Source organism: Salvelinus alpinus, chromosome 7 (assembly GCF_045679555.1).
Source record: "Salvelinus alpinus chromosome 7, SLU_Salpinus.1, whole genome shotgun sequence".
Lineage (NCBI taxonomy): Eukaryota > Metazoa > Chordata > Actinopteri > Salmoniformes > Salmonidae > Salvelinus > Salvelinus alpinus.
This window is the reverse complement of record NC_092092.1, coordinates 61,163,943-61,178,290: the sequence shown is the minus strand read 5'-3', so window position 1 is coordinate 61,178,290 and position 14,348 is coordinate 61,163,943. Positions and strand designations below refer to the sequence as shown.

Below are 14,348 nucleotides of genomic sequence, written 5' to 3'. Positions count from 1 at the left end.
CTTCAAGAATAGGACTTGAAAATAAAGATTAGCCAAATTGTTTTACCTGAACATGACCCCAAAACTAAGGACTTAGTTTTAGCCAGCCCTACTCTGTTTATGATTTTGTTGTCCTGGAGGGCTGATTGTGCTCATTGATTCAAGTTGAAAAATAAATTCTGTGCACATGGAATGGCATGCTTTGAGGCCTACTGAAAAGTGCTATATACATGTGAAAAATTTATGCCATATTCTGCATTTGCTATAGGCCTATTGTTTTCCTATTTGTTGGTGACAATTTGATATCTTGATAATATGCAGCTGTTTAAAGGGCATATCCACAGATGAAACAATAATAAAACGGTTGCTGAGGGATGGGCCTGGAGAAATGTAGCCACTCAGATAAATAGTGTGGAGATTCATTTCTTTACTATCAAATGAGGAGAGACAAACTTATCACACAAGACAGAGTTATACTTACACTAAATCTTTAGTGAGAGCGTTGCAATAGCAATGGCTGGTCGACGAATCACCGTCTCTGAGGATCCGTTGAGAGCGCCAACACAAAGGCTACTGAGATCTTTCATAGCAAAGATCCACCCCCTAGTCCCTCCTTTGGCATTGGGGGATGTGTGTGGTAGTGTCTGGAAACATTGTACGTCATCTCTGATGTTGCACTTATCCTGGGATAGTGTATTGACCTAGAGGCTCACTCCCCTCAGTGAGCTTGTCCAGGAGTGTGGTCAAGAAGGGGTTTTACTTGAGATGCGAGTATCTGGAGTTGACAATTGATTTATGCCATTGGTCGAGTTGGTGTTTTTGTTTTATGAGTACCAGGAACGAGATCGGAACCTCGTCTTATAGGGGCCAAACTGAACGATAATTTATAGTGAATGTTATCTGCCTTCGGGATAATCTTTTCTCGTTTAAGAAGTCTCACCCTGTGACTCGTTCCAAACATCTGTGGTTTGTTATGTAGCTATAAGACGAGGTTCCGATCTCGTTCCTGGTACTCATAAAACAAAAACACCAACTCGACCAATGGCATAAATCAATTGTCAACTCCAGATACTCGCATCTCAAGTAAAACCCCTTCTTGACCACACTCCTGGACAAGCTCACTGAGGGGAGTGAGCCTCTAGGTCAATACACTATCCCAGGATAAGTGCAACATCAGAGATGACGTACAATGTTTCCAGACACTACCACACACATCCCCCAATGCCAAAGGAGGGAGTGACTGTCGCACAGACATTGTGGAGACAAGTCTCTGATTTGTGGTCAGACTCGTTCAGGTGGAACAAATTTAAATGTGCGCCTTTTTTCAATGCTGATTTTAATGTCATTGAGAAAACAGAGAAGTGTCAAATATTTTTTTCGTAAACATCCTTCCTGAATTTAAAAATAATCCTCGAAGCATTTCAAAAGTATCTGTAATCCGATTACAATATTTTAGCTGGTAATGTAACGGATTACCGTTTTTGAAATCCCTTACATGTAACGGATTACATAGCTCAATGGTCAACCCTGCTGACATTGAGTTATAACGGCTCTGATGATGCACGCTGCTCCCGTACAATGCACGTACGCTCATACCGCCATGCAGTGTCATTCCTGAACATGCAGTCAGCTGTCGTGACTTTTGCCTTACCTGCGACGTCCGTGATTTTCCCACGTCCACGTAGCGTTGGGTTTTCTCTCGTTTTATATGCCGCGTTCAAGTAATAGTTGGAACTAGGAAACTCAGAAATGTCGGACTAGTAGTTGTACACGTACTGTGTTCAACGAATCAGCAAGGGGGCGGCAGGTAGCCTAGTGGTTAGAGCGCTCGAATCCCCGAGCTGATAAGGTAAAAATATGTCGTTCTGCCCCTGAACAAGGCAGTTAACCCACTGTTCAGGGGAAGTCATTGAAAATAATAATTTGTTCTTAACTGACTAGCCTAGTTAAATAAAGGTAAAACAAATTATAATAATAAATAAAACAATTCGCACATTTCCAAGTTCTGACTAACATATGAACCCGACATCATAGGCTACTATCCAGTCTTTATAGCTGGGGAGCGTTCAGCAGGACGTTTTGAACGTTCAGATATACATATGTTGAGTCTATGTAGAACAAATATGCCTCTCCGACATAAGGAATCACGTTAGCTCTATTCACGGCATTTCTATCTGCAACGTTCGAAAACGTTTGGCAACTGAACGTGGACTTGGGACGCTGGATGAAACGTTTTGAAAGCGACGTCATGTGTAGGCGTGGCGTGTGCCAGCGTGCCGGGTGTGCCTAGAGAAACCCACAGCAGAACAGTAAATCCAGTCTGGCCACCACGTTAACGTTTTAGTGGAATTTAGCCTACATTTTGCTCAACGTTACCCTCTGCTGCTAGTTAAAAAGGGATGAATTAATAGCAGGCTATTTGAGAGTTTAAGTTAGTCTGCCCGACGGAAAAAAGAACGCCCAGCTGCACAGCATCTCTCAAATCGAGGTGAGGTGTGCGCTCCCTCTCTCGGACGGATGCCGAGGCACCGCTGCCGTAGTGGATGAGAACCAGTCAACCAGAAACGTTTGACATCTCTATCGGAGCCCCAAACAGACAAGGCTACCTCCCACTTGATGACAGACAACATTTAAGTAAGTGTATATGTTGGCCAGTTGGTCAGCCCCATAGCTCTGCTGGCTAATAAATGTGTGCTACCTGCGCAAACTCCGACAGGCAGGCAGACTGGATTCTACAGAGAGCGACGTCCTCTGATATCCGGGCAGTGCTGGCATCACCTCGCTGTATGGATACATGCGTTTACATTGTATCTTCTTTACAGAGTCCGTGTAAATCACTGTCTAGGCAGCGGATGTTGCAACACGGCCAATAGTATAACATACTGTTCAACTTTTTTAGAGACAGGCATATCGGTCATGATGCTGTGGTCTGCAGTCGGTGGCGGTTAATAGCTGATGTGCTGGTGACATGTCCATCTCAAGATGTTGAAATGTTGAATAAATTGTGATGATGGGTCTGGACTGTAGCCAACAACGGTTTGTTAACGTTGTGCATTACAATGGCTAGTAGCCTATATGACATTGGTGCATGGCATATGATAGCTAGGCAAAATAGATCTGATTAGTTAGGCTTTAACATGCTCGTTATGTTGCCCATGGATCACCAGCCACAGTCGGTTAGCTACGGGCAGCACGCTCGATACTCTGGTTTATTGCATGTGCGTATTTGCACGTCACGGGCTGTGCTCTTCATCATGCCACCCACCCATGGCCAATGGTGGAACATTGTGTTTTTATCAGAATGACAGCCTACTACTGACTGATGTGGACACCGGCCTGATGGTGGGTTTGTACAGAGCTCCACACAGCCGAGGGTGTGGTGTGGTTGGACACATAACCCATGGCCAATGGTGGAACATTGTGTTTTTATCAGAATGACAGCCTACTACTGACTGATGTGGACACCGGCCTGATGGTGGGTTTGTACAGAGCTCCACACAGCCGAGGGTGTGGTGTGGTTGGACACATAACCCATGGCCAATGGTGGAACATTGTGTTTTTATCAGAATGACAGCCTACTACTAACTGATGTGGACACCGGCCTGATGGTGGGTTTGTACAGAGCTCCACACAGCCGAGGGTGTGGTGTGGTTGGACACATATCCCAGCCAGCCTGTCAGACTAGCGGCGTAACACCCCCCCCCCCCCCCCAAATCTCCCACGCAGTCAGGGTGATTTGACAGCTCATTACAGAGTTGGCCGAAAGAAAAGCACGTCTCTGTCGGGTCCCTTACAGTAGCCTGCACCCCTCCACCACGCTGTCGAACAGGCTTAGTGTTTTGTCGAGAGTGAGACTAGCCTACACAACCGTACTGTATATTGCATAAAACAGCTGGATGCACAGCCATTCCAGTAACGGTGCGTCGGTAAAATCACCTGGGAAGCCAAGCCAGAAAAAAGGCCATATTACAACATATGTGGTATGATAATTGCGTTGTTTGCTCTATAATTTATTCATATGCCTTGCGACTGTGATATATGCCTAAAGGCTAAAGCCGAGTCAAAATGAAGACAGTGGCAGAATAAATTCAACCACACCTTTGTTTCATCACAAAACGGGAGAGCAACCTGTCTGGTGAAGTCCACAACGCATATTACATGTAACAAACAGTTACATGACCTGCAGCATGGTAAAGAAAGTTCATGTTTCTGACATTTTCAGACTACTAAATAACTATTGATTTAGAACCATGGAGAATTACTGCAAGTCACAAAGAAAACAGGAGCAGCCTCCACCATTCCAGCCTCATCTCTGCTTAGTCTAATACAGTCACAACTAAAAGATACCAAAAACAATTTAGTCCAATCAACGTAAACTAAATATAACGTGGCTTCCATGGTTCTGATTTGTGTGTTTGTATGTGTTCATGCAAGAGGAAAATACATATTGACTCACTACTTCAAATCAAATTTTATTTGTCACATACACGTGTTCATGTGAGTGTAGCGAAATGCTTGTGCTTCTAGTTCCGACCATGCAGTAATATCTAGTAATCTAACTACCTTATATACACAAGTGTACTTGTAGAGAAACGCCAATGCCCTCCTCCTCTCATGTTTATGAAACGTCTATGACTGTCATACAGTACACACCTTTATTTTTGTTGACCTACTGTAGGCTGCTAAAATGCTTGCTCGCCTAACTTCCTTTCATGGGCAAAGTTAGCAAGTTTACATTAGCCTTCTACATCTAGCTACATATTGAACATGCATCCTCTGAGCCCAGGGCCACAATGTATTTTATGGTTGGATCAGAATCACCATTATAATCATTGGCCAGTACAGATAATGAAGTAAAACCATAAATCCATCCATGGCTAATTTAGGAGAGGGACCATTTTAGCTAGCTAGCCACCGGAGTACAACACAACGAGATGCAACAATTCAAGTTGTTTCTATCGATGACGTATTTCTCTGTGATAGGAGTGAAGCCAAATCCAAACTGGTAAAAATAAATCTAACTGGTTTCTCTTGACACTTTTTTTCACAGTTGAGTTCGCTCAGTTTAGCTCAATGCTGATTGGCTATTATTTTATAGGCCAAATTCTCGCTGGCTTCCGGTTGGATTCAATGCTACGAGCAGCAACAATGTCATACTTTTTATAACCAGATAGCATCAGATATGGCCTACACATACTTAGACAGAGTGGCGCTGTTTCGCTCGCTCGCATGCTTTCTCCGGTGAGATACGTTCAGCCTCCTGTGAATTGAAGGAAAATGATGAAAACAGAGAGACGAAAGACACATTATTTTATGTTGTATTTTTTCTTGGAAGCCTGGCTTCCCTTGGCATCCATGAGTTCATGCCACTGATGATTTCTCCAAGTGGACACATATGTGGCGTGCTTACATCATTATTGATGGAGGATAGCAGGGGCTTTGGGTGTGTGTGTGCACATGGGGATGAACCCAGATTTACCATCAGGTTGACTTTTTCCTAATTGGATTGTGGTACGGAAACATCGACCTAGAATAGGGCAACATCTTTAGGGCAACATCTGCCTGCCCTAGACTGTTTGCTCTTTCCTCCTGCCCTAACTCACCCCTTCTCCTCTAACCCTAGTCCCCCTTCCCTGTTACCCCTGCCCTTCTAATACATTTAGTATTGCCCTGCTCCGCCTTCCCTCCCTCACATTTCACATTGAGAAGTACTCTCTCCTTGCTTTCAATGCTGGGTCTGTATCCCTGTTCCTCACCTCTGACCTCCAGGCCCTCTCTCCTTAGCCTTGAGAAGGGTTAGAGGTAAGAGACCCTCCTAGAAGTAGTCTTCTAAAAGCAGTGATGGGTTTCACACCCACAGACAGTCAGGCAGTAGTGTGGAGTGGACATTTAGCCCAGTGCATTCAGACTGAGAGGGGGGGATGAGAAGGGAGAGAGAGAGAGAATGAGAGAGAGGGGGAGGCTTAATGAGATTACTGGATGCCCTATCATCTGTGTGTGAGGGGATGGGGAGGGGCGGCTACTGCTGACACACACACACACACAGCCAGACTCAGATGACAGACACACACACAGCCAGACACAGATAGACAGACACACACACAGCCAGACACAGATAGACAGACACACACACAGCCAGACACAGATAGACAGACACACACACAGCCAGACACAGACAGACACACACACAGCCACACACAGCCAGACACAGCCAGACAGACAGACAGACAGACAGACAGACAGACAGACAGACAGACAGACAGACAGACAGACAGACAGACAGTCACATGATTGTCCTACCAATGAGCACCAAACCGCTGCCTATTAACGCAGAACAGCCACACCTCTGCAGTACGATCGCACCCTCTCCTATTTAAGTCCCATCCATTGCTGCATCACATTCAACATAGTAGTCCTTTAAATGGACTGCATGATTAGTGTTGAGCCCTGCGCCCCCTCCCTTCACCAAACACTGCAGCGCCACACATGACTTGGACTGTTGTGAATATGAGTTGTTTGTATACATGGTTGCTTTGTATGAATGACTAGAAAGTAGCTATGTGTTTGTATTGGTCCAGTCATGTGAATAGGGCTGTTAGTGTGGTGTATGTGTACGGGATCATTTTATGAGAGTATTGTGTGGTTTTGCCAGTATTATGGTTGTTTGTTGTTTTGAGTGAGTAGCATTGCAATTATAGTGTATTTGGGTTTCGGTGTGGAGGTGTGTGAATTGGGTTGCTGTTATGTTTTCTTGCCACGTTACCCTGCTCTGCCTGCCACCCCATAGGCCTATAGTTACCCAACCTCCCAGCCACTTAACCGTAGCCAGTGGTGTAAAGTACTTAAGTAGTACTTTAAAGTATTTTTACTTAAGTATTTTTTCGGGGTACCTGTACTTTACTATTTATATTTTTGACTACTTTTACTTCACTACATTCCTAAAGAAAATCATGTACTTTTTACTCCATACATTTTCCCTGACACCCAAAAGTACTAGTTACAATTTGAATGCTTAGCAGGACAGTAAAAAGGAGTGTTGAAGTGTTCCCCTAGCTGTCAAAAAAAGTTATAAATGAAAATTGTGCCGTCTGGTTTGCTAAATATAAGGAATTTCAAGTATAGCATTTACTTTTACTTTGTACTTTTACTCAAGTATGACAATTGAGTACTTTTTCTACCACTGTACTTAAGTATATTTTACTCTAGTATTTTAATGGGTTACTTTCACTTGAGCCATTTTATATTAAGGTATCTTTACTTTTACTAAAGAATGACAATTGAGTCCTTTTCCACCTCTGACCATAGCCCTGTAGTTACCCAACCTCCCAGCCACTGAACCGTAGGCCTATCGTTACCCAACCTCCCAGCCACTGAACCGTAGGCCTATCGTTACCCAACCTCCCAGCCACTGAACCGTAGGCCTATCGTTACCCAACCTCCCAGCCACTGAACCGTAGGCCTATCGTTACCCAACCTCCCAGCCACTGAACCGTAGGCCTATCGTTACCCAACCTCCCAGCCACTGAACCGTAGGCCTATCGTTACCCAACCTCCCAGCCACTGAACCGTAGGCCTGTAGTTACCCAACCTCCCAGCCACTGAACCGTAGGCCTATCGTTACCCAACCTCCCAGCCACTGAACCGTAGGCCTATCGTTACCCAACCTCCCAGCCACTGAACCGTAGGCCTATCGTTACCCAACCTCCCAGCCACTGAACCGTAGGCCTATTGTTACCCAACCTCCCAGCCACTGAACCGTAGGCCTATCGTTACCCAACCTCCCAGCCACTGAACCGTAGGCCTATCGTTACCCAACCTCCCAGCCACTGAACCGTAGGCCTATCGTTACCCAACCTCCCAGCCACTGAACCGTAGGCCTATCGTTACCCAACCTCCCAGCCACTGAACCGTAGGCCTATTGTTACCCAACCTCCCAGCCACTGAACTGTAGGCCTATTGTTACCCAACCTCCCAGCCACTGAACCGTAGGCCTATTGTTACCCAACCTCCCAGCCACTGAACCGTAGGCCTATCGTTACCCAACCTCCCAGCCACTGAACCGTAGGCCTATTGTTACCCAACCTCCCAGCCACTGAACTGTAGGCCTATCGTTACCCAACCTCCCAGCCACTGAACCGTAGGCCTATCGTTACCCAACCTCCCAGCCACTGAACCGTAGGCCTATCGTTACCCAACCTCCCAGCCACTGAACCGTAGGCCTATCGTTACCCAACCTCCCAGCCACTGAACCGTAGGCCTATCGTTACCCAACCTCCCAGCCACTGAACCGTAGGCCTATCGTTACCCAACCTCCCAGCCACTGAACCGTAGGCCTATCGTTACCCAACCTCCCAGCCACTGAACCGTAGGCCTATCGTTACCCAACCTCCCAGCCACTGAACCGTAGGCCTATCGTTACCCAACCTCCCAGCCACTGAACCGTAGGCCTATTGTTACCCAACCTCCCAGCCACTGAACCGTAGGCCTATTGTTACCCAACCTCCCAGCCACTGAACCGTAGGCCTATCGTTACCCAACCTCCCAGCCACTGAACCGTAGGCCTATCGTTACCCAACCTCCCAGCCACTGAACCGTAGGCCTATCGTTACCCAACCTCCCAGCCACTGAATGGGACCTTTGGAGTGCTACTGTCAGTTGTTCAATAAGTCAGTCAGTCATCAGTCAGTCAGTCAGCAGTCATTCAGCCAGAACCAGGCCCGGGGCCTGGAGTCTGGCCGGACCTGTTCTGTAAATCCACAGCCTGCTCGTTCTGTCGCTCTCTGCTGCAGCTTTTATCACAGCACAACCAGCTGAGACCACAGACTAGTGTACGTGTAAGAATCCTGTTGGGAAGTAATGTACAATATGTGTTGAGTGTGCATCCTTCCTCCCTCTTATAGGTTCATTCCCAGCCCAGACAGTGTGGAGTGTAGTATTTGTGTATAAGGGTATGTGTGTTTGTTGTGTACTTATTGGGTTTTCTCTCTCGGTCTCACTTCAGTCACTTTGGCTAAGTTAATGTTTAACACATCTCTGTCTGTGTATGTCTGTGGGCTCTGTTCTGCAGACTGGCCATCTGTGTTTGGTCATGAGCTCTCAGCTCCAGTCCAGTCTAAAGTCATCTGCCTTCGCTGCTGCACTACTATTGCACTGAACTTATCAGATTATAGCTGCTACTCTCATTTCTTTAGTGTGGAAATACCACCTTTACTACAATGTAGTACAGAGTACACTATGTCAATTATGGTACCACAATAAAGGCCCACTCAGACAATGTAGTGTGAACCACAGTATAGGCCTCAGGGGTGGAAGGCTCCGGAAGGAAGGTGTGTTCTAAATAATACCACATTGTCTGGCGTAGGTTCAGGTTGGTCGTTTGGCTCAGCCGGTTCTGCTCGGGTTCTGACTTCTCCTGTGTGGTGAGTATCAGTACTGAGGCATAGCTTCAGTTGTTGGTGAGACTGAGAGGCAACGTCTGGGACTCACATCTGAACTTCTGATGGTAGTGTTTTGGGAATTTCTTCTGTCAGTTCCTAGTGTTTTGAGTATTGCTTCTTTGTGATGCTTGGCTGTTTGGAGCATTTGGGCGAGTTCAAAGGGGAAGCCTCTCGCTCTCACCTCTCTCAATTCAATGGGCTTTATTGGCATGGGAAACATATTTTTACATTGCCAAAGCAAAAATTAACAGGTATTCTGCCGCTGTGTACTCTCTGTTTAGGGCCAAATTGTGCTCTCTCTGTGTTGTGAAAGTCCTCAGAAGTATTTCCTCATTAAGTCACCTTCTCCTACTCTGTTGTGTAATTAAGCCCTTTGTTATGTTTGATAAGCAGATTGTCTCATTTAACGAGCTAGGCCTCAGAGGAGCTGTTCCGTCTTTCGCACTGGCTCCCTTTCATACGACTGACTGATTAAACATGGAACCATGATCACATGATGGCTATAAATAGACTGTGTATACACTACAGTGGGTGTATGCATTAGTTGTGTAGACCAGTGAGCGTTATGGCCCTGTTAAATGCAGAGGATTTGATGGTAATGGTACTATATTACAGGTAGTCTCTCTCATGGAATAGGTTTTTAGAGACCTATTCAAATCGAGGTCAAATAACTCCATATGGTTGGATGAGGTCTGTCTATGTGTCACGTTGTATAATGATCGGAGACAGGCGCAGGAATACCAAAATATCATTTTTTCTCAACCAAAAATAGTGTACGTCATGAACATGACGGGGACGAAGCCCAAAACAAACACGTACATATAAACTAGAGGTCGACCGATTTATGATTTTTCAACGCCAATGGAGATTATTGGAGGACCAAAAGAAGCCGAAACCGATTAATCGGCCGATTAAAAAAATATATATTTGTAATGACAATTACAACAATACTGAATGAACAATAAACTCTTTTTAAAAACTTAATATAATACATCAAAATCTATTTTGTCTCAAATTGTAACGGTTTTCTTTCTGGGATGAAGGAGAGGACCAAAACGCAGCGCGGCTAGTGTTCAACATGTTTAATAAAGAATATATTAGAACACTACAAACAACAAAACAAGAAATGTGAAAATCGAAACAGTCCTATCTGGTGCAGAACACAAAGACAGAAGACAACCACCCACAATCCCCAACACAAAACAAGCCACCTATATATGATTCTCAATCAGGGACAACGATTGACAGCTGCCTCTGATTGAGAACCATATTAGGCTGAACACAGAAACAGACAAAAACTAGACACACAACATAGAATGCCCACCCAGCTCACGTCCTGACCCACACTAAACAAGCAACACACATAAGAACTATGGTCAGGACGTGACACAAATAAATAATGAAAAATGTTAATTTTGGTTTAAAGAATGCAAAAACAAAGTGTTGGAGAAGAAAGTAAAAGTGCATTATGTGCCATGTAAAAAAGCTAACTTTTAAGTTCCTTGCTCAGAACATTAGAACATATGAAAGCTGGTGGTTCCTTTTAACATGCGTCTTCAATATTCCCAGGTAAGAAGTTTTATTATAGGACTATTTCTCTCTATACTATTTGAATTTCATATACCTTTGACTATTGGATGTTCTAATAGGTACTTTAATATTGCCAGCCTAATCTCGGGAGTTGATAGGCTTGAAGTCATATGCTTGAAGCATTGCGAAGAGCTGCTGGCAAACACAGTAAAGTGCTGTTTGAATGAATGCTTACGAGCCTGCTGCTGCCTACCACCGCTCAGTCAGACTGGTCTATCAAATCATAGACTTAATTATAATATAATAACACAAATACGAGCCTTAGGTCATTAATATGGTCAAATCCGGAAACTATAATTTCGAAAACAAAACGTTTATTCTTTCAGTGAAATACGGAACCGTTACGTATTTTATCAAACGGGTGGCATCCATAAGTCTAAATATTGCTGTTCCATTGCACAACCTTCAATGTTATGTCATAATTACGTAAAATTCTGGAAAATTAGTTCGCAACGAGCCAGGCTGCCCAAAATGTTGCATATACCCTGACTCTGCGTGCAATGAACGCAAGAGAAGTGACAATTTTCCTAGTTTAATATTGCCTGCTAACCTGGATTTCTTTTAACTAAATATGCAGGTAAAAAAAAAAAAATTGATCTATTGATTTTAAGAAAGGCATTGTTGTTTATGGTTAGGTACATTCGTGCAACGATTGTGCTTTTTCCGCAAATGCGCTTTTGTTAAATCATCCCACGTTTGGTGAAGTTGGCTGTCTTTGTTAGGAAGAAATGGTCTTCACACAGTTTGCAACGAGCCAGGCTGCCCAAAATGTTGCATATACCCTGACTCTGCGTGCAATGAACGCAAGAGAAGTGACAATTTTCCTAGTTTAATATTGCCTGCTAACCTGGATTTCTTTTAACTAAATATGCAGGTAAAAAAAAAAATATTGATCTATTGATTTTAAGAAAGGCATTGTTGTTTATGGTTAGGTACATTCGTGCAACGATTGTGCTTTTTCCGCAAATGCGCTTTTGTTAAATCATCCCACGTTTGGTGAAGTTGGCTGTCTTTGTTAGGAAGAAATGGTCTTCACACAGTTTGCAACGAGCCAGGTGGCCCAAACTGCTGCATATACCCTGACTCTGTTGCACAGAACGCAAGATAAGTGACAATTTCCCTAGTTAAAAGAAATTCATGTTAGCAGGCAATATCAACTAAATATGCAGGTTTAAAAATATATACTTGTGTCTTGATTTTAAGAAAGGTGTTGATGTTTATGGTTAGGTACACATTGGTGCAACGATAGTGCTTTTTTGCGAATGCGCTTGTTAAATCACCCATTTGGCGAAGTAGGCTGTGATTCAATGATAAATTAAGACACCGCATCGATTATATGCAACGCAGGACAAGCTAGATAAACTAGTAATATCATCAACCATGTGTAGTTATCTAGTGAATATGTTAAGATTGATAGTTTTTTTATAAGATACATTTAATGCTAGCTAGCACTTTAACTTCGCTCCTTGCTGCACTCACATAACAGGTAGTCAGCCTGCCACGCAGTCTCCTCGTGGAGTGCAATGTAATCGGCCATGATCGGTGTCCAAACATGGCGAATACCGATTGTTATGAAAACTTGAAATCGGCCATTCCGATTAAAATCGGTCGACCTCTATAAACACAGCAAAAAAATAAACGTCCCTTTTTCAGGACGCTGTCTTTCAAAGATAATTCTTAAAAACCCAAATAACTTCAGATCTTCATTGTAAAGGGTTTAAACACTGTTTCCCATGCGTGTTCAATGAACCATAAACAATGAATGAACATGCACCTGTGGAACGGTCGTTAAGACACTAACAGCTTACAGACGGTAGGCAAGTAAGGTCCCAGTTATGAAAACTTAGGACACTAAAGAGGCCTTTCTACTGACTCTGAAAAACACCAAAAGAAAGATACCCAGGGTCCCTGCTCATCTGCGTGAACGTGCCTTAGGCATGCTGCAAGGAGGCATGGGGCCTGCAGATGTGGCCAGGGCAATATATTGCAATGTCCGTGCTGTGAGACACCTAACACAGCGCTACAGGGATACAGGACGGACAGCTGATCGCCCTCGCAGTGGCAGACCACGTGTAACAACACCAGCACAGGATCGGTACATCCGAACATCACACCTACGGGATAGGTACAGGATGGCAACAACAACTGCCCGAGTTACACCAAGAACGCACAATCCCTCCATCAGTGCTCAGACAGTCCGCAATAGGCTGAGAGAGGCTGAACTGAGGGCTTTTAGGCCTGTTGTAAGGCAGGTCCTCACCAGACATCACCGGCAACAACGTCGCCTATGGGCACAAACCCACCATCGCTGGACCAGAACGGACTGGCAAAAAGTACTCTTCACTGACGAGTCGCAGTTTTGTCTCACCAGGGATGATGGTCAGATTCGCGTTTATCGTCGAAGGAATGAGCGTTACACCGAGGCCTGTACTCTGGAGCGGGATCGATTTGGAGGTGGAGGGTCCATCATGGTCTGGGGAGGTGTGTCACAGCATCATTGGACTGAGCTTGTTGTCATTGCAGGCAATCTCAACACTTCGCATTACAGGGAAGACATCCTCCTCCCTCATGTGGTACTCTTCCTGCAGGCTCATCCTGACAAGACCCTCCAGCATGACAATGCCACCAGCCATACTGCTCGTTCTGTGCATGATTTCCTGCAAGACAGGAATGTCAGTGTTCTGCCATGGCCAGCAAAGAGCCCAGATCTGAATCCCATTGAGCACGTCTGGGACCTGTTGGATCGGAGGGTGAGGGCAAGGTGCATTCCCTTCAGAAATGTTTGGGAACTTGCAGGTGTCTTGGTGGAAGAGTGGGGTAACATCTCACAGCAAGACCTGGCAAGTCTGGTGCAGTCCATGAGGAGGAGATGCACTGCAGTACTTAATGCAGCTGGTGGCCACACCAGATACTGACTGTTACTTTTGATTTTGACCCCCCCTTTGTTCAGGGACACATTATTCAATTTCTGTGGAACTTGTTCAATTTATGTCTCAGTTGTTGAATCTTATTATGTTCATACAAATTTTTACACATGTTAAGTTTGCTGAAAAAAAATGCATTTGACAGTGAGAGGCCGTTTTTTTTCTTCTGAGTTTATATAACACAGGGCTGTAACCCAAACAAAGAGCGAGGTGTAAACCTCTAATAAAGACACGGGACGAGACCCGTAATAACAAGTGCACACTAACACGGTAACAACAGAGCACAGGTACTTACAAGACCAATGGACATGGAACAATAATCATCAAGGACAATGGGGAACAGAGGGCACATATATAACATACTAATCAGGGGGAATGGGAACCAGGTGTGTGCAATCAGACAAGACAGTCCGGGGTG

General features: G+C 44.6%; 2 protein-coding genes across 4 annotated transcripts in view; both read left to right on the top strand.

Moving 5' to 3' along the window:
• Positions 1-1,356: 1,356 nt before the first annotated feature.
• The window catches only part of LOC139581401 (janus kinase and microtubule-interacting protein 1-like), a 57,527-nt gene continuing 44,535 nt past the window's right edge, over positions 1,357-14,348 (top strand). For all 3 annotated transcript variants that reach the window (XM_071411121.1, XM_071411122.1, XM_071411123.1), the window contains exon 1: positions 1,357-2,613. The gene's annotated coding sequence lies outside the window, so the exon portion shown is untranslated. The remainder of the gene's footprint in view (positions 2,614-14,348) is intronic.
• Positions 12,908-13,673, top strand: LOC139580233 (uncharacterized; the record flags this gene model as incomplete). Its single annotated transcript, XM_071408790.1, has 2 exons — positions 12,908-13,356; positions 13,430-13,673. Coding segments are annotated over exons 1-2 (657 nt in total), but the record flags the coding sequence as incomplete, so codon positions are not given.